General features: G+C 42.2%; 1 protein-coding gene across 3 annotated transcripts in view; it reads right to left on the bottom strand.

Annotated features, from left to right (window-relative positions):
• Positions 1 to 19,574, bottom strand: part of LOC126401736 (receptor tyrosine-protein kinase erbB-4-like) — a 391,678-nt gene that overhangs the window by 188,654 nt on the left and 183,450 nt on the right. For all 3 annotated transcript variants that reach the window (XM_050063210.1, XM_050063212.1, XM_050063211.1), the window contains exon 2: positions 5,381 to 5,532. In XM_050063210.1, coding sequence (XP_049919167.1) covers positions 5,381 to 5,532 — 152 coding nt within the window. The remainder of the gene's footprint in view (positions 1 to 5,380; positions 5,533 to 19,574) is intronic.

The raw sequence follows: 19,574 nt of genomic DNA, 5'->3' as shown, positions 1-19,574 counted from the left end.
TTCTGATACTCCTTGTGTGCTCACGCCGGGTCTACTGAAGGGTAAATCAGAGAGATGCAGTTTGGAAGAAAGCTGGACCTGAGGAGGCCGCCGAGCCCTCTCATCCATCTAACTGTCAGCATCTCACCAGGCAAAAATCACCGAATCCTCCCGTCTGTCCCTGCCCTCTCCCCTCCTCCCTCTGCCCTGTATCGCGCCCTTCCCCTGCTCGCTCCTTATACACACAAATATATGCAGACACAAACACACAGCCCTGCGGCACGGTAGCTAAACATTGTAATTTTGGCACAGCAGCTGTTTTTGCCTGCCATAAAAGCGACAGCCCTCTAGCTCTTCTCTCACCCCCTCTTCTGTCTTTTTCTCTATCTATCCTTCCCTCGATCTAAATGCTGTCCATCTATTTGTCCATATGTCCTGTATGCACCTCACAGGCTGCTGCTCTTGTTTAGGAAGTCCAAGTGCATCACATCTTCTTGGCTATTCTCAACCAGCCCGCAGCTCAGAATGTATGAGTGTACGTGGTGTGGTTAATATGTGTGCATGCTAACACTGAACTTCACATGACTCACTGCTTGTTGTTTACAGCTGCAGATAATACAATCAAACCATATGAATAAACAACATTTAAAGGGCTAGGGGTTTAGAGGGAGGAGATGGGTCTTTGTCACGTTTATACTTAGATATTGTCTTTAAAACCACACATCATTTTTGCAGTGGGTGACATCAGTGTGTCCAGCATCACAGGAAATCTGTATAACCCAGCATCCAGGCCCAAGATCCAGTTTTACCATTTACTGCTATGACTGTTTTTGGCCCTATGGAGGCGCTAGACCAGACCCAATGGACCCATGCTCTCAGTAGGAACCCAGAGTGTCACTATGAGACCTTTAATAAACTTACTTGGGGCCCCAGGGCATCTGAGAAGGCCCAGGCATAAGATGCATTTTAAGGGGTCCCAATTGCCCCAGGTGGGCCACAGGGGCCCCAAAGGGTCCCACATTTAAGATGTATTTCACAGCAATCTAAAATAGCTACCAGGGGTGCCAAAGGAACATGGAGAGCTGCAGGGGCCCCTAAAGACCCCCAGATCCATAAACTCAGTAGGAACCCAGAGTGTTACTATGAGACCCTTAATACACAAAGTTGGGGTCCTAGAAGCCCCCAGATTAAGATGCATTTTAAGGGGTCCCAATCACCCCAGGTGGGCCTCAGGGGCCCAAAAGTTTAAGATGCATTTCACAGTAATCTGAAATATCTACCAGGGGTGCCAAGGGAACACGGTTAGCTGCAGGGGCCCCTAGGTCCATATTCTCAGTCGGCACCCAGTCTCACTATGTGTCACTATGAGACCCTTACTAGACTAACTTGGGACCCCAGGGGGCCTTGAACCCCCAGGCTTAAGATGCATTTTAAGGGGTCCCAATCGAAAATTTTAAGATGCATTTCACAGCAATCTGAAATATCTACCAAGGTTCCAAGGGAATATGGTGAGCTGCAGAGGCCCCTAGAGGCCCCCAGATCCATACTCTCAGTTGGCACCCAGAGAGTCACTATAAGACCCTTAATATACTAAATTGTGGCTCCCAGGGGCCCTAGAAGCCCCAGGATTAAGTTGCATTTTAAGGGGTCCCAATTGCCCCAGGTGGGCCCCAGGGGTCCCTTAGGGTCCCAAATTTAAGATGCATTTCACAGCAATCCGAAATATCTACCAGGGGTTCCAAGGGAACATGGTGAGCTGCAGGGGCCCCTAGAGGCCCCAGATCCATTCTCTCAGTAGGCACCCAAGGTGTCACTATGAGACCCTTAATATTGTAACTTGGGGCCCCATGAGCCACTAGGGGACCCAGGCTTAAGATGCATTTTAAAGGGTCCTAAGCTTAAAATTGCATTTTAAGGCAATCTGAGTTGACTGACAGGGGTCCCAGGGGCCCCTGTTAGGCCCTGTGGGTTAGAGTTAGGGTTAGGGTTAAATAAAAACATGAGAGAGTGGATGTAAGTTGCTTTAATTTAGTTGTTTAAATAAAGTTTTCAAATAACCCCAAATTAAAGGGCTTGTCCGTGAAAGTGAAACACACCACTGCTACAGAGTTTCCATAGCAACCACAAAACTTCCCAAATCCTGACCCGCTCCCCACACCCCATCACCCCACACACATCCACTTAACAATCCCCCAGATGCCTAATTGTTTCCCTAATGATGCTAGGCCTAATGGGACTGTTTATGGTATTCATTTGATAGCGCTGGCCCAGTAATTAGACTACAGCTCACTTCATTAAACAGCAAGGGGGAGGGCTGGCGCCTGGTGGCACGTACAGTAAATGCACACCACGCCATAGCGCCAAGTGAATTTTAAAGCTCTGTCCCGGTGATGACCGACACACACACACACACACACACACACACTCACACAAACCTGGAGACACACACTCAGAGAGCAGCCACAGACCCAAGAGAGCGCTGCGTTCAGGAGGAATGGAGATGGCACTTTACATTCAGAGTGCTGCTCATTTGCCTGCAGTGTCTCTCAGACATTTCTTCCACAGTAATTCCTACGTGTACCTCTTATCATTAGTCCCATTGTACCGTATGGTGTTGTATTGTGCCGGCAAAGGGCTTCAATCAATATCCATGAGCTCTCTGAATAAGATGCTGAACTCATCTCTGGCTACAGATAAGAGATCCAGCAGCATCAGCTGGCTTGAATGCAAATGTAAAAGATGACCGACTATTGTCTCTTAAAGGACCAATCCAACATTTGAGAGTTGAATAACTTAGCAACCTTATCCATGACACTGTATGTATCGGAGTGATTGGCTGACAGTGATAATTAGCCACACTGTTTGCTTTCAAGATGGGTCTCAAGATGGCATTTTTAAGGTCTGGGTCTTGTCTCTGACTTGTCCTGCAATGAGGGTCTAACATGGCACTGGTCTTGGTCTTGACTTGGTCTCAATTGTTCCCTGTATGTAGGGTTGTGTGAGTCACAGGCAAAACAAGATGGTAAGCTTTTATTTTGGGATTGTGTGAGATAGCTTTTTTAGGTTTTGGAGAGCCTGGTCTCACTCAAAAGTCGTCGAAATCCGGCGCTTAGGCAGTGACTTGCAGCGTCAGACACAACGAAAAAAGGCGGCCTTTAACGTCAGCATGATAAGCTGCCAGTTGCCGTTATAGTTTAATGGTGCCCGGTGGCTTCAGGGGGAAATGTGGCAGGACAAGGATGACAGTTAAGGCAGTGAAAGTCTGACTGGGGCAGTAGGAAGTGGTAGTGGATGGGTCCAACAAACAGTGTTTGCGTCCTGTAAGATTCCAAAGCCAAACCCTGTTCTTTTTTCCTAAACCTAACCATGTGCTTTTGTTGTTGCTGCATTTATTTTGAAAGAGACTGCATGTAAACGTTAAATTTCCTGTGAAAACAGAAGTGTATTTTGAAAGACGACAATGCATGTAACAGGAGGAACTTGACATGGTGTCCCAGAACGTCAACAACCAACGCACCCAGGGTACGTTGCACTTCGTATCTGGACGTGGAAAGTCCATGACCAAACGTCGGTATGTGACAAGGTCGGAGTGAGAATGTGGAATCAGAACAGTCCTATGAAACTTTAACTACTTCACCAAGGTTACGTTATAAGGGTATGACTGTTGATCCTAAAGAAGACCCAAAGGCTAAAACGTCATCATCAAAATAAAAGAAGCGCATATGGAGCCAAAGTGTGCGACTCTTGTTTGCTATAAAGTCTACTGCCAGTGATAAGCAACTTTGTTATAATTCTTGGTGTGCATACATTTATATTTTTAATATGGGTATGTTAACATCAGACTACAGTATGTTACGTATGGGTAACTTCCAGCTGGTACTGCCCAAATAAATTCCGACAAGGTGATCAAGACCCCAAAGACAAAGTCCTGATTGATGAAAATCAGTATGACCAACTTACTTATCAAAAATAATATAAATTAACAGAATAAATATGGATTTAAAATTAGGATATTTTATCAACTAGTTGCTGGCATTATAGTAACAAGCAAACAAACTAGATGCCCATATCAACTGTCAGTTAAATAAGCTAATGCCGCATTCACACTACACGATATCAGCCCAATTATAGCCCGACGCTTCCGTTTGCCCTGGTAAAGTGAATGCATCGTGCCATCATAAAATTTAACACTTCCTGTAGCTGTTTAAAATTAAAAGCCTTTTATAACTTCGGTTGAGAGAATCCCTTAATTTTCCAAACAGGCTTTTATTGTGAAAGACTTGCAGGAACTTGTGAAGAATTCAGTGACTTGCGTAGTTTGCATGTGGAACTTCAAGCGTTGCTCCTGCCATCTGGTGGCGCTTTATATGCTACTACAACAACATTTCAGCTGGCATATGAAATACTAGTAATATATATATATATCTGTATATATATTTTTTTAAAAAGGACAAGAATAACCCAGTGACATCACACATGTTGTGAAAGACGATCAGGGATGACTGGTTGTGGACCAACGTGTTGTCTGTCATGTCTGTCGACCAAGTCACAGCAAGATTGTATGACTCCACTATTGCCTAATCTGACATAGTGACTGTCAGAAGGGACAAAAAGGTTCTGTAGTGTGAACGTGGCATAAACGTTTGTTGTTTAGAAGTAATAAAATCTAGCTAACAGTTCACATATATTCCCTTTAGGTAAAGGAAGTGGAGAAAAAACCTTTAACTCATAAGTTATGTTATAGTGACCGCTACGCTATCCATGCTAACAATGTCGACCTTGACATGTACACTAGAGCAACAACCTGGTTGCAAAGGTAATGGATGGCAGAACCTGAAAAACAGGAAGTAACACTGTCTTTAAACGCCAATCCACGTATCTGCTGTATTAGTGATAGAGTGAATAGAGAGCTCAGTCAGTTTCATCTGTGTGTTTTCAAAACAGAGATAACTTCATGATGTGCTTGGCTGAGCTTAAAGAAAAATTGGCAACAGATTAAATGAAAAGAAACCGTCTTATTTACACTCTGTGTCTTGCGATTTAGCATAGCAGTCACTGTCTAGTGGAGGAAACAGCAGGGGGTCCAGAGTTACAAAAATGTGCAAAGCCAGCAACTCCAGCTGAAACTTTCCTGTCTCTAAACATAGTTCTGATTCTTTCCATATCTGTTTCTGTGTAACTTCCCAGTTCTGTTTCTCTGTCCATGGTGCTGAAACATTACAGCCCTGTCTCTCACTGAAACACTTAACCTCTGTCTTTCTGTCTGTCTCTCTCCATGGTCCTGAAACCTACTCTGTCCTCTCCACACTGTTGCAACAGGCAGCCTTCGTCTCTCTCTCTCTCTCTCTCTCTCTCTCTCAGTCAACACATGCAGATACAAAGTGATGTTGTATGTCCATACCTTGAGAAAGGAGAGGTTGCGGTTTCGGTCGATGCTGGTGATCTCCAAATTGCCCATGACCACTTCACAGTTCTCGTAGAGCTTCTTCAGGGTGCGGTACTGCTGGTCCAGGTCAGACAGGGTGCTCAGCTTGTTCTCTGTGCCGGGACAAACTGGAGACAGAGACAGAGAAAAGGTGTCACAGAGTGAGTAAGCAAATAAAGGAACAGTTCACCCCAAAATCAACCTAACTATAATGCTATTTATCAATGAAGATTGTTTTGGTGTGAGTTGCAGAGTGTTGAAGATATCGGCTGCAGAGTTGTCTGCCTCCTCTCCAATATAATGGAACTAGATGGCACTCAGCTTGTGGTGCTCAAAATGCAAAAAATAGATTTGAACCTCAACAGCAATGTCTCTTTCCAGAAATCATGACCCAGTTCATCACGATAATCCACAGACCTTGTTTGGAGTAGTTTAATGTAGGAACTATTTTCTTTCTACCAAACAACAACCACTTATTGTATCACTGCACAAAGGGTAATTTCTATCAATAGACAATGTGCAGAATCCTAGGGTGAGGGGGCAAGAATTTGATCCATTTGTAGTATAAGAAGTATTGACCAGTCACAGTTGTCATGTAGCATGTGTAGCAATTGTCATATCGTCAAGAATATTGTTATCGCAAATATACCTTGAAATATCGTGATAATATTTTGGAGCCATATCGCCCATCCCTAGCGAACAGAGGAGAAAGTCTTGAACCTCACCCTTTGCTCAAATGGCTTATCATCTTCGGACCGATAGTTGATACACTCTGATTGCAAATAAGGAAGGGTACATCTACTGCTAGCTCACCTAGCACCACTGAGCTAGCTAACGTTTCGGCTAAGCCAAGAAGGACACCATTCACATTTACATCTTGCGCTGCCACAAGCACGAGCCTCTCGTCCATGAAAAGATGCCAATTCCCTCTGTAAGACAATAGTTCCAATAGTTCAGGCAGCATGAAACTACTGCCCGAACTGCCCCTTTAAAATATGATGACACATTAAAAAGAACAACAGATTTTCAGAATATGTACTTATAATTCACAGAAGTAAAGCATAATGAATTGACCACCATTATCTTAAAATGCCATCAGGCCAGCTAACTTGATCACATACAGTAGGCTAGCACACTGTAGCTGCTTAATACTTAAAGGTCAGCCAACCAGCTAACCTAAATAAGTTAAATTACATCATTTTTCACTGGTAAAATTGATGTAAGATACATCTCTTTTCCCCAGGGCTATTTTGCCAGGGAAGCTCCGATTCTTTGACTGCACTTACTGAGGTTTAAACTAAAACACCAGACTGTAGGAGCATGGTTCAGTAGCCGCTGTGTAGCACAGTCTCTGAAAAATGTTAGAATCAGAGAGATAATGAATGGAGAATGAGAGGAGGAGGGCAGAAAAGAGACATTCAGGATAGGGGATTTCAGGATTAAAACCATACATTGTGCGAATGTGAGATACAAACAGAGGGAGAGAAGGAAATAAAGGGAAGGACTGGAGGACAGAGGGAAAAGTGGTAGAGGAAGAATGGGTCGGGAGATTATGTAAATTGCGAAAAGGAGTGCAGACGTGACCCTTGACAATGAGGGAGCTGCGAGAGTTGAGACTTGGGGAGGGACAAGTGGGGTGAGAAGGGTGGATATCATTTCTCTGAGGCAGTGACCTACAGTCTGGGTCTGGCACCCGCACACCGTTTAATCAAAGATATTCAAATTACATTGGTTGACCTTTACAGAGGGTTTCACTAGAAGACTTTACTCGGCTGACGAGATTACAAGACTTTGAAGATATTAGAGTGAGGAGAAACAGCTCTATTGGTGTTTGGGAAGACCAGGTAATTAGAGAGGAGTAGATTTTCGCCAACACACACACAACAACAACAACCACGGCAACGCAGAAACACACACCTGTCTGCCACGTCTTTGATCACCTCCAACACCCTCTGGCAAACATGCTTTTACCAACCCGCACTAATGCCACTGACAAGTACAGCACATGTTTACAGAGTTTCACTCATCAATTCTGCAATTGGAGGATCCAGAAAATTATGCAAGTTGCTAATGCTGCTCTATGTGGCTTTGCAAAGCAGGAATGAAGCCAGAAAGTTGCTGTTAAGTGTCGTTGAATAATGTAAGTGGATCAAGAAATTTTAAAACACATTACCATCCCTTGAAAGAGTTGAAAACTGGTCTCTCTGCCTGATTTTAAAGCACTCATATTGTAAGTACAAGGATGAATGGATCGGTTGGTTCTTGTCACTGCGCATAGGTGTTCTAATGTTGTTTGGCTGTAACTTTTTTGTATGCTGCTGTCTTGGCCAGGCCTCCCTTGTATAGAAGACTCTTAATCTCAACGGGACTTACCTGGTTAAATATGGGTTAAATAAATAAAATTAAAGGACAACTTCTGTATTTTTCAGCCTTTCCCTTAATGTTGTGTCAAGTCACTAATGTAGTGAACAATTATTCGAGAGTAAGATCCTTTTTGTTCAATCAGAAATAGCCCCAAAATCGCTATTGCCAAACCCACCAGACCCCATTCAAATAAAGAGTAATTTAAGCAAGTATAGAGCCAGCTTGTTTTCACATCCAGCTGGGTGAATTAAGGGTTTACTTCAACTAAACCAGAGCTGGTGATTGTTGGAGCAGTGGAAAGACCAACCAAGATGCTTTTTGTGAGATTTGTGTTGTTTCTGTCGATCTTGAACAAAGCGTGTTTAATGATTATAAAATTACTGTTTTTTAAATGGAGTCTGGTGGGTTTAGTAATAGTGATTTTGGGGCTGTAGGTCTATCTCTGTAGGGTTCCTTTTAAGCCCAGTTTAGACCAAAGATTTGCAATGAGATGAGTTTAAACAGGCAACTACTTGCAATGTGTCATTCTGCAACGTTTTTAAAACCTGCCGGATCACACCAACGCAACTAGATGAGATAGTGTATCATCTCTATGCAACAACTCTCTGTACTTCCATTACGATTTCCAGCTTTTCAGGTTTATTTTGTGGCTGAATATAATTTGTAGCTTCTTAAAACACGAGTGAGGATAGTGATAGTGAGATACTGGCTACAGTTGCATCTGTAGTAGTGATGAAATGGTTGCGAAACGGTTTCATCTCATTGGGAATCTTTGGTCTGAACTGGGCTTGAGAATAACAATCCGAGCCTGTCAGTAGCAAAAAGAAATACTTTTCGTGGACATAAATTGATAGTGCACAAATGCCCCATATAGCTAAATTGCAGCCTGTTTTGCCGCTGCTGGCTGCAACACTCTTTCTCAGCAATGGATCAATTTCAAACATTGTCGTCTTGATTAGTCACTTAGAAACAGAAACAATGGAAGATAGGATCCAGGTTGAAAAATACCATAGCTACCCTTTAAAAGCATGTTAAAATGTGCTTGAGCGACGCCCAAATAAAAAGCCCAGTGTTTCTTTACAGAAACAGGTTAAAACATATGGATCCTCTAAATGATCGTGTTTATCCGCAGCCCTAATGATAAATGCATGGCTATCTTCTAATGCAGTGGCTACCACTGTAATTAGTTCCTCCTATTTCCATCCATGAAGCACTCCTTCCGTCCCTGCCAGCCTTTCCACCAGTCAGTCAGTCAGCCTCCCCAGTCTCAGTCCTGCTACCATCTGCTGCGTTCAGCTGGCACCATCGCCACGTTACCACGGGCACGACTGGAGGTTTGCGTGCAGTAGGCAACGGGATGGAGTTTGGCTCAATGTAATTAAGCTGCTCATTAAAGTTTGTCGGCGGTTCAACTTTGAATAGGTCCTACTTTTAAATTTGGATGTCATTTTTCACCAGCATCGACTGGTTTGGTCTGTCAAAGGCAGCAGGGGGATATTATATTCTGCAAGACATCTCGTCTGACTGAATGTCTCGCTCTTTCAATAAAAACATTATTAGTCATTTGTTGAAACACTTATCGTGACCTATAACAGCAAAGCCTGAATGCTTTGGTGTACAACTATATTTACTAGTTTTGTTAAATGCTGAAGTGTTTACATCACATCATTCTGTCCTGTATCTGAAAGTGGTCATTGTTAAAATCTCATGGAGGACTCTGCCGGTATGTCATTACTATCCTTCGGCTGTTCGATATTTCTTTCCAATGTCAAACTACTCCACTCTAAGGCTCATGTTCTTGTCTGTATGCAGTCTGTGCAGCTTCTTCTGCTTTAACAAACAACAAAAACGAACACATTACAGATTCTAGTCACTTTGAATAATCTTTAAACACATAGTTTGGGGCATTTTTAAGAACTGAAATTGCTTTAATGTGTCATTATTTGTTCTGTTGCACGAGCCTGACATTGCCAGACTAAAACTACAAATGCAAGTTAGTCTGGGAAAGTGTGGCATCGATAGCTGCTTTCAGACGAGAGGAACTTTTTCATCATTTCAAAACTTGTCTGCACCACAAGAATTAGAAATGATCGTAGTTCTAAGAATGCTGTTCTGGGGGACTTTTTAGCCCCCATTTTTCAGTAGGCACTCTCTCAGCACAAAAGAAACCATCAGTGATGTAAGTGTATGTTGACTGGTCAAGCACAACCAACGCAGCACCGGCAACTGCCATTTTCAAACACTTGTTAGCCATGTAAACAACAGACAACACAAAACACAAACAACTCGTGACAAAAATAATAAAAAAAGGCAAAAAATCCCAGACAAATGGACCAACAGTGAAGTCCAGGTGGAAATGGTGGAAATACAACGCAATTTTAACTTGTCAAAGCTAAAGAGGTGTTTCCATAACAACGGCTGGCTGGCTTACAGTATGATAAACAGAAAAAATGCCATTGAAGGTATATAGTTCTTGGGTAAGCTTCCCAGTGGGCTGTCTCTAGCATTGTCCAAAAATGCTGAGTATGTCTCTGAACGAGTGTTGCCATAAGAATTTGAAAATAGTACTTCACATCAGCGGCAACCATCTTGGTTGTTTTAAAAAATGCCTCAGCTGCACTCCTCTTAATAAAGATAGGTTTATGCTTTCTTGCTTTATGCTCAACTCTGAATGAAAGGTGGATCAGTCGCATCTGCCCGAGCAAAAAAAAAAAAAAAAAGAGCTTGCAGATTAATCTGGTTCCCAGGCAACTGTTGCTTTTGTATTATACTGAAAAGTACAATAAAAATACTGCTTTTCTTACTTGGGATGATTTAAAGCTGGAATAATCAGTCAATGGAAAAAGAAAGAATCGCAATCTATTTTAATGATCGATTACTCTACTAAAGGTCAAGTGTGTAGGGTTTAGTGGCATCTGGAGGTGAGGATACAGAAATGAATATATATTACATATATATGTAATATACATATATATTGGAATATGACATGAGAAGTATGTTTTCTTTAGTGTATAATTAACTGAAAATACAAATGGTATTGTTTTTGCTACCTTAAAATGAGCCATGTATATCTACATATGGAGCAGGTCCTCTTCCACTGAGATCACCATGTTGCACCACCATGTTTCTATGGTAGCCCAAAACGGACAAACGAAACACTGGCTCTAGACAGGGCCATTCGCGTTTTCATGTTCCGCAGTTAGAAGTCCCTCTGCAACAGCAGTGTCGACATGAAACTGCTTTTTTCAGGGAGGGTTTCAACCAGTTTTAACCAACTGGTCCATTTTTTGGAGAGGACGAGACCTCTTGGCTCCTGGTAGAAAACCCCTGAGTGTCTGGATGATAGTTATCAGAGAAAACAAGTGACCACAGATAAGCAGGTGCCAGGCTAATTGCGTGGCTCCGACCTGCCAAACAGTGTCAGAGAAACACTAATTTGTCACATGAAAGTGCTTCATTCAGTTTTTTTTTTTCCAGTTTAAATAACTGGGTCTGTTTGATTTGGAGAGGAAGAGACCTCTGTGGATTTGTAACTTTGGCTCCCAGTAAAAAAAACCCTGAACATCTGGATCTGTAATAAGGTGAGCACACACAGCAGGTGCTGGGCGACCACCAAACAGCTAAGAAGAAACACTGAATTGTAACTTTAAACTGCTTTATTCTGTGTTCTTACCAGTGTTAACATCTGGTGTGTTTGTTCTGAAGAGGAGGAAACCTCTGAGGATAATTCGGCTCCTGGTAAAAACCTCCTAAACACAGAACACTGAAGGAATTCCAATCAGGAGAATTTTCGCTGGTTGACATCTGTGAACCCCCCGAAGTGCTCCTTTAAACACACCTGCTGTGCATTTTTTAATAAGCCAAAAGTCAAATTCTCCACATCTAAGTAAAAGACTTTCAAAAAGAATGAGGGAAAAAACCAATGGACTATTGCATAGTTGAACTTGCTCCTATATTGAACAACATTGAGAGCTCATAAACTCCCATATTGCTTTATGGATCGTTGGCTCTGCAAAGATGAGCGCACTTCCTCTCCTCTGTGATCCTCCATATTGCTGCGGGTACAGGCTCTTTGGGACAGAATGGCAGTAAGGGGACCTGAGCTATGGTGATAAATGAGATTTGCTGACCACACACAGATGAGTTATTAGATGAAATGATTTAAGAGCGGCTACAAACTCAAAGGAAGTCTGCGAGGATCTGAAATTGTTCCGATCGATGGACGCCTGTGTGTGTGGATCTTTTAGCGTGTGTGGAGATGAAAGGTTAGCGGGCGTCTGTAATAATCTGTTATTGAAACCTCCTCTCAGGTGTGTGCGTGCGTTTACGCCCGTGTGTGGCGATAAAAGATCAGAGGGGAGAGGTGAAAAGTGAGGGGAAAACAACTCTGAAAAGCCAATATCAGCCGGCAGCATACACACAAACACACACACACAGACAAAGAGAGAAATGGCACTCATTCAGGGTGAGTAAGCAAGGTAAAGCAAGGCAAGGAAAATAGAATTGAAAGAGAAAGAGGGAGGGAGAGACAGAGATAGAAAGAGAGACACAATCTTGTATTTGCGAGAGTGGGAATGACGTCCAGGAGCATTAGCATTCATATCGACACGCTCTACTGTAAATGCTCTTTTCTCTGGGCTCATTTTGAAAGTGTCTAGATCCATCTGCTCTACCTCTTTCTCTCCCTCTCCTCTCCTAATTTCTTTTTCTCTGCCCTTAGCCATCTATTTCTCTGTCTCAGCCCTCCCTCCACTCTTCTCCCTCGCTCAGGCTCAGCGGTGGACAATGTAGGTATTGAGCTGTTGCCTTTTTCCCCGTTAATGCACCAGGTGACACAGGGCCATGTCCACTTGACAGCGCTTATGTGTGCCTGTCTGAGCCATGCGTGTGTGTGTGTGTGTGTGGTGGAGGAGCAGATATCTGCCAATCAGGACAACAGGCAGAGATAAAGACAAGTGAGGCAGCTTGCACATGATATAATAGTACACATAGGCAGACTAAAAAGGAATAAAACCTATAACTGTTAGATAGCCTACATTAAAGGGCATTACAACAGAATGATGATTGCCATCTCACTGGGGATGGTAATGGATTTTGTTGGTAGCAATGCCATTAGCTTGATTCTTTATAGGTCTACATATGACTTCAGCATCAACTGTTTTATTAGCTCTGAGTCTAAAACACAGTGTAGCAACAGTCCGAATGGAGAAATGGAGAAAATGAGAGAATATTTGCACATTTTTCCATACATTTCCATTCTTTTGCAGAAATGCTGGCATCACCACACCAAACTAAAATGTAAGCTTTTAAAAAAGCAGGTTAAGTTATCCGTGCCTCACAAACCATTTACTTATCTAAACTTTTGGCCGAACCTTGGCTGTAGGGTTCCACCTGAAGTGTTAGAAGTAGACAGTTAGAAGTGAAGAAGTCTGATACAGATTCTTTGGTACTGAAGCTGCTGAAGTAGGATACTTATTGAACTTGTCCCTGAAACCTGACACTTCTTAGCCATCATAGGTGCATCAATATTAGTGCTGTGTCTCAAATCACGTACTTCTGTACTTACTAGTGTTGCATGGTATACCGGTACTAAAATAGTACCGTGGTACTAGAGTATTCCAAACGGTACTATACTGCATTTGGAAAATACCGGTACTTTTTAAATTGATTCAATTCATTGATTTATTTAATTCATTTATGCACACAAACGCCTTCCTTGTTCCTATTGGAGCACATATTGCGCAAGTGGTGTGTACGACAACACCTGTATCAACATTCGTAGCTGGCGTATGTGAAAAAAGACAAGAGAAAGTCTGCCTCGCAAAGGCAGACAACACGAGACAACACCAACTTGGTGGAACATTTGAGTTACCAAACCGTGACGTCAGTACCGAGGTACTTACCTAACCATGATTTTTTGATACCGTTACACCCCTACTATTTATTGTTCTAAAGGTTTGTAGCCAAAAGGACTTTTCCTTAGGAAAAGTACCAAAGAGTTTCGAAAAGTATCGAAATTCATATTGGTACTGGTACCGAAACAAAGATTTTGGTATCGTGACAACACTAGTACTTACACTTAATATTTTGAATGCATAAGTGCGTTCACACTGAGAAGTATGGAAAAATGTGAGTACCCGGATGGTGCGCACAAAACGGTCAAGAAGTTGAGTGTGGAACTATGGACACTTCTCGCACTCAATGGTCGCCATCTTGGCACTTTTCAAACTGGAAATAGCAGCCGAGGACTGTGCGACCGTGAACGTCGCTGCATTGTACAAACACGTGTTTTTTGCACTAAGCACCACTATACTGTTGTCGAGTATAAACCAGCAGTATGTTTATTAGGTTAATCTAGCAGTCTGTAATGATTTGGTACCGCAAACGATAACGTTAATGCTAGTTTGCTAACTTGCGGTCGTCATTTCCGGTGAGTGCACAACGGCCGTGTTTGGTTTGAGACAACACTACCCTGACGAAATTCGTGCACTACGCCAACGAGTACATAGTGCACATAGTATACTACATAGAAGTGTACCAATGGAAGTATGTGATTTGAGACACACCATAGGTGTGCAAAGTCAGCTAGTGGGCTGGATCAGACCTTTTGGCGGGCCGCTTCTGGCCCTCGGGCCATGTTTGACATCCCTGTTTTAGACCCTCTCAGCAACTTTATTTCTAAAAAGTGACCAGGGACAAATTTAGCGACCATCAGGAAAAAAAAGAGAAATATATTGTACAGTAAAACTTAAATTAGTAGCCCGGGCTATTATTTGCTTATATCACTGAAATCAACAGGCCTATATTTGATACAGGCCTTTAATTCCTTTCACCTAAAACTGTTGGTTAGCAAAGATCAGGATATACAAATAACTTGTTTATATAAACCAATATGAACATTACTTGTATAAAAATTAGTGTGAGAAAGTGTGAGCTCTATAGCTCTTATGCCATTTAATTGTTTGGTGGAAGATTTAAAATTCATTCTTTAATACTCAGGGGTAGCCCTACCAATATGCAAATGAGAATATGAGGTCATCTGGTGACTTTTATCTACTTTAGGAGCTAGTGCTAGCTACTTTCTTTGGAAATGAGATGGCACTGGACGCTAATGCTATTTTCGGATATTTACCCTCGGTAACAAACGTGCTGCTCACCTGGGAATAAGTCGCACTCGTGTGTAGAGTGTGAAATACATGGCATTTCTGGAATTTAAGCTCATGTTGCATAGAAAGATATTTGATAAGATATTGCTCGTGTTTCTAGCTGTAGTTGACAATATCTTTTTACAGACATCACAAGCAGCATTACTGTTTTATTTATTCTCTAAATAAAGCCACGTTTCAGCATCGATAACAGGAACTGATAAGCTTGAAGGGAAATGATTAAGATGGACTGGACAATTTGGAACCGGTTCTCGACTTCATCCCCACCTCTCACCAGAGTCTTTGGTTTGAACCCTTCCTTTCAGGTCTGGTGACTGATTTTCTACTGTCTTTGGAACCATTTTGATTGGCTGGCAGGTGGCCATTAAATCATAAACAAGGACACCTCAAAGTCAACAGTTCTATGAATTTCTTGAAGGACTACCATCCTTTCTTGTCCGCTACTTTCATATATCAGGCCACATTGTCACAGCTTACATAAAATGTATTCATACTTTCAAAATTCTTCTTGATTAAAAATTTCAGTCTGTATCAATAAAAGCTTCTAACTCAATTTGTACAGCAGCATGATGTACACACTGGTTAAATATAAAGACTCTTGTATCAGGTCAGCCACTGTCAGGCAGAGTTAGACAGAAAGGAGCTTATTAGACCTCTGTGGCACGCTCCTCATCTCTGCTTGAGGCTAGCAGCTTGAAGATAAATGCTCATGATGTTGCGAGCACGACACACCTGAATCTCAAACTGAACTGTTGGCATAGATTTGCATTGTGGGTAATGTGGGCGTCAAATTTTGACAAGGAAGAGGAATGCATGCAATAAAAAAATACAATATGTGTAATTCTGCTGCATCGATTTTGATTTTGAACTCTCTGTCGCGAGTCAGACATAAAGTTCATACAGTCACAGTTAAAAGTCACCAACACTGACTGCTGGTAGAAAGCAAGAGGCGAACAGAAGTCTCAACCAGTGCTGTCATTTTTCTGGCAAGAACCGTCTTGAAATTTGACTTATGAACTGGAATTCTTCAGAAAAGCAGCAAGAATGACAAAGACAGACTGAGGAAGATGAGTTGCAGAGCAGATGAATGCAACAGAGGGAAGACCAGGAGAGAGCAGCCAACAGAAAAAAGAGAACAATTGGAAGAGGAGAACAAGTGAGCTTTTGGCAATATTACTGCGTAGTACACTTCTTGGGGATTTTCATGCCCTCAGCAGTCCAGCTACCAGACTCCACTGCCTCAGTGCCTTCACTCGAGGGTCAGTTTCACTTTGATGACATCCATGTCTTTATAACTAATAGATAATGAGCAATAAAGGAAGACGTGAGTCGGCAGCTTTTATAGGCAGTGATGATTTTTCTTTCCTCTTTGGTCTCGGTCCACTTCAAACACAGATGGAGTGTGTGCATTTTATGTTTTTGTCTGTGTGCATTTGTGTGTAAATACATTCTGTGCTCGAGCGTGAGTGTGTGCTGGCTCCATGAGGCTTGTGTGTGTGTGTGTGTGTGTGTGTGTACCTATGCATTGAATAATAATGAAAAAAAAAACTTCTTAGCTGCATAACCCAGTTTTGCTGCTGGCGTATCCCTTCAACTCACTTTTCCAGCTGAAACAGAATTTAATCTCCCTAAATTGAATTACAACTTAATCCTGTCTCACACCATTCTCCCTGGAACACAGTGTCGTAACAATGACGGAGCATTCTTGCGTTTTTAGAAAGCAGTGGGGGTAAACGCGGTACAGGTACGAGCAGGGGAGACGCGCGAGTGTGCGGGCATGTGTGCGCGCCGGGTTTGGCTGCAGAGCCTATTTCTGATCCATCCATGAAGTGAGAGACGAAGGCAGACAGTTACCTCCTCGCTTATTCTCGCTGACATATTGAGCTGTGCTTGTTCTCATTTCTCACTTCATCTCTCCTCCTCCTCTTTCTTGGGCTTTTATTCTCTCTGCGTCTGCTCTGTTATCATGTTTCTGTCCTGCTGTTGCAGACAGGTTCAAATTGTCTCATTTCACCATCAGTCGTCTTCTCCTGTCTTGTCTGGTCTGCTCTAAACTTTTGACCCTTTTTTCCATTTGCATTAGCAGTAACACATAACACATACATGCATCATTTTCCTGTGAATCCCTTGTGGCTAGGTAGAGCATCTCAATCTGGTGCAGGAATGGCGGACTCCGCCACAACCAATAAAAACTACTATATAGGGAGATCATTCAGAAAAGAAAGCAGACTAGACGTGTAACGGTACACAAAATTCATAGTTGAGTGTGTCCCTTTTGGGGGTCATGGTTTGGTACATTTTTGGTACAGTAAGGAAAACAAAATGACTTTTTTTTCATTCATTTTGAGAAAATGTAAACATTCAATAGTGGTTCACTGGTTACAGTTCTTACTGTAACAGTTAAGCAGTGGCAGCCCTAGCACATTTGGTGCCCCAGGCAAGCCTCATCCTGGTGCCCCTACAGGTTTCTCGCCAAAGGCTACATTTTACAAGATTACATTACACACACAACACATCATGAAAACGTCGTAATTCATCTTCCCCTAATAATAATTTTTACTGAATAGAGCTTGACGCTTCACAATTTAAATCAATGCAACCTCAACGAGCTGTTGGTTGTGGCCACCAGCTGCTTAGAGGTAATGATAACTAGCCGCTAACAGCTAACAGCTAACTTGACTAGCTCTCCTCCTGCTGATTCCAACACAGATTTTTTTTTTCTTTCCACATCCACTCCTCTCATGAGTGCAGTGGTAGCTGTGGGCACCAGAGAGCTTTTGTCATTTTGACATGATAACGATACAGCGTGTTTCAGGGTTCAAATGTGGCCTAGAAATGCAGCCATCTTTCCCAGAATTTGGAGGATGCAACAGATGAATCCTTCGTGGCGCAGCCTATCCCAACATGCATTGTGCACCAGTGACGATTATATATTAAAGTGACACTTACCATTCTTGAAAAATATAAAATGTTGTTTTCCTGTAGCTGTAGTAATATGACATTCAATGCAGATGATGGCTAGGTTTACATGCTCAAAGTATTTAGGTTTTTGCCCTTATTCCCTAAAACACAGTGTTCCTACTAAGCTGTTTACATGGTAGGGGTGTGTCATATCATATCGTTCACGATAATATTGGTATAATTTTTGACACCATGAAAAATTCATATTGTGATACTTGCAATATTTCAACTTGTTAACATATAGACATAAGCAGCGCCGGACTTTTCAGACTCTTTTAGCGAGTTACCACTCAGAAAGAAGTCATTCACGGGAGTCGGCGTCGTCAAGTAATTTTGTCATAAATCTTACCTTGCCTACCCCTATCACATGGCCAATGAAAACAAATAACCCTGTTAACATGCAGCTCTGTATACTCCAATTAACATGTTGTTTTTCACGTCAAATATGGAAAAGTGGAACAGCCAGAGCGCCATGTGTCATTTTACTTCTTTGCATCAGAGTTTCCCAGCAGTGGTGGACTTGTTTGACCATGCAAGCACAGCCTCCCCCTTCATTCCCTCAGCCCCCTTATCTAAAAAGTCAGTATTGGGATATTTGCACATATCCAAAAACCATTAATATCCAAGTCTTTGATAAGGTGTTAAAGTAGGTGTGTTTTTCCTCCAAACAGAAATGTGGGCCAGTCTTTTGGGCATGCATCTCTACCACAGCCTTGCAAACTCGGCCATTGTTTCATTCAGAAGAAGCCCTAATTTGGAATATCGGAACATTATTATCATATTCGGAATAACTAGAATATTAGATTGCATTTAAATGTGGTCAATGTGACATCTGATACCTAAGATTTTAACAACCTCCAAATCTGTTCCAAAAGTCTTGACTTCTTCTGTCAACGTCACAAACACAAGTAAAACAGAGCAGGTTCAAAGCTGTGCCGCAAGGTCACGGCTCTATTCACTGGATAGTGGTGTAGAGAAACATTACAGAGGCTGTTTTCTAACACACGCTGACTTATCTGCCTTTAGCTCAGTCAGCTACAGCCACATTGTGAGGCTAGATTGGAAGAAAAATATCTCAAGTGTCCACCTGATGAACGGTGTGTATGATGTTAAAGTATGGAGCTATCAATTTTAGCAGCACAAGGGGCAAAGATCCACACGCAGCTCAGCCTAGGTCTCACAAACACTTCCAAGTGTTATTTACTGAGAAGAAAAAAGAAGCCAAGAAAAACTGCAGAGTCTGCACTGACGTATTATCTGCTAAACCTCGCTGTGGATTAACAAGGATGTTTGTTAACAGTGTATGTGATGGTGTTTCAGCAAGAGTGAGATCGCAGGAAGTGATGCAGGTTTTGTGAGTGGAGGAACATTATGCACCTTGTGAATTTTTGTGGGGGTTTATAGCAAAGTAATGGCACAGAGCTCCACTTTTTGGTTCAAAACAGAGGTCACAGACAGCATAAATTCAGAGAGCAGGGCAAGGGCACACATAACAGCATGATCCTTTACGCATTTGAGGAACAATTTTGAAGAATTTATTCAGCTTTAGTCCTCCTGCTTCACGACAGTCTGATCAATAAAGTTTAATACAAACAACTTCTCCCAGGGTAGACAAACAACTCCTGCATTTTTAGAGCATAAGGACATTTCTTTTCCAGACACTAGAACTCAGCGCTGAA

The sequence above is a fragment of the Epinephelus moara genome, chromosome 15, assembly GCF_006386435.1.
Source record: "Epinephelus moara isolate mb chromosome 15, YSFRI_EMoa_1.0, whole genome shotgun sequence".
NCBI lineage: Eukaryota > Metazoa > Chordata > Actinopteri > Perciformes > Serranidae > Epinephelus > Epinephelus moara.
This window is presented reverse-complemented; position numbering and strand designations above follow the sequence as displayed.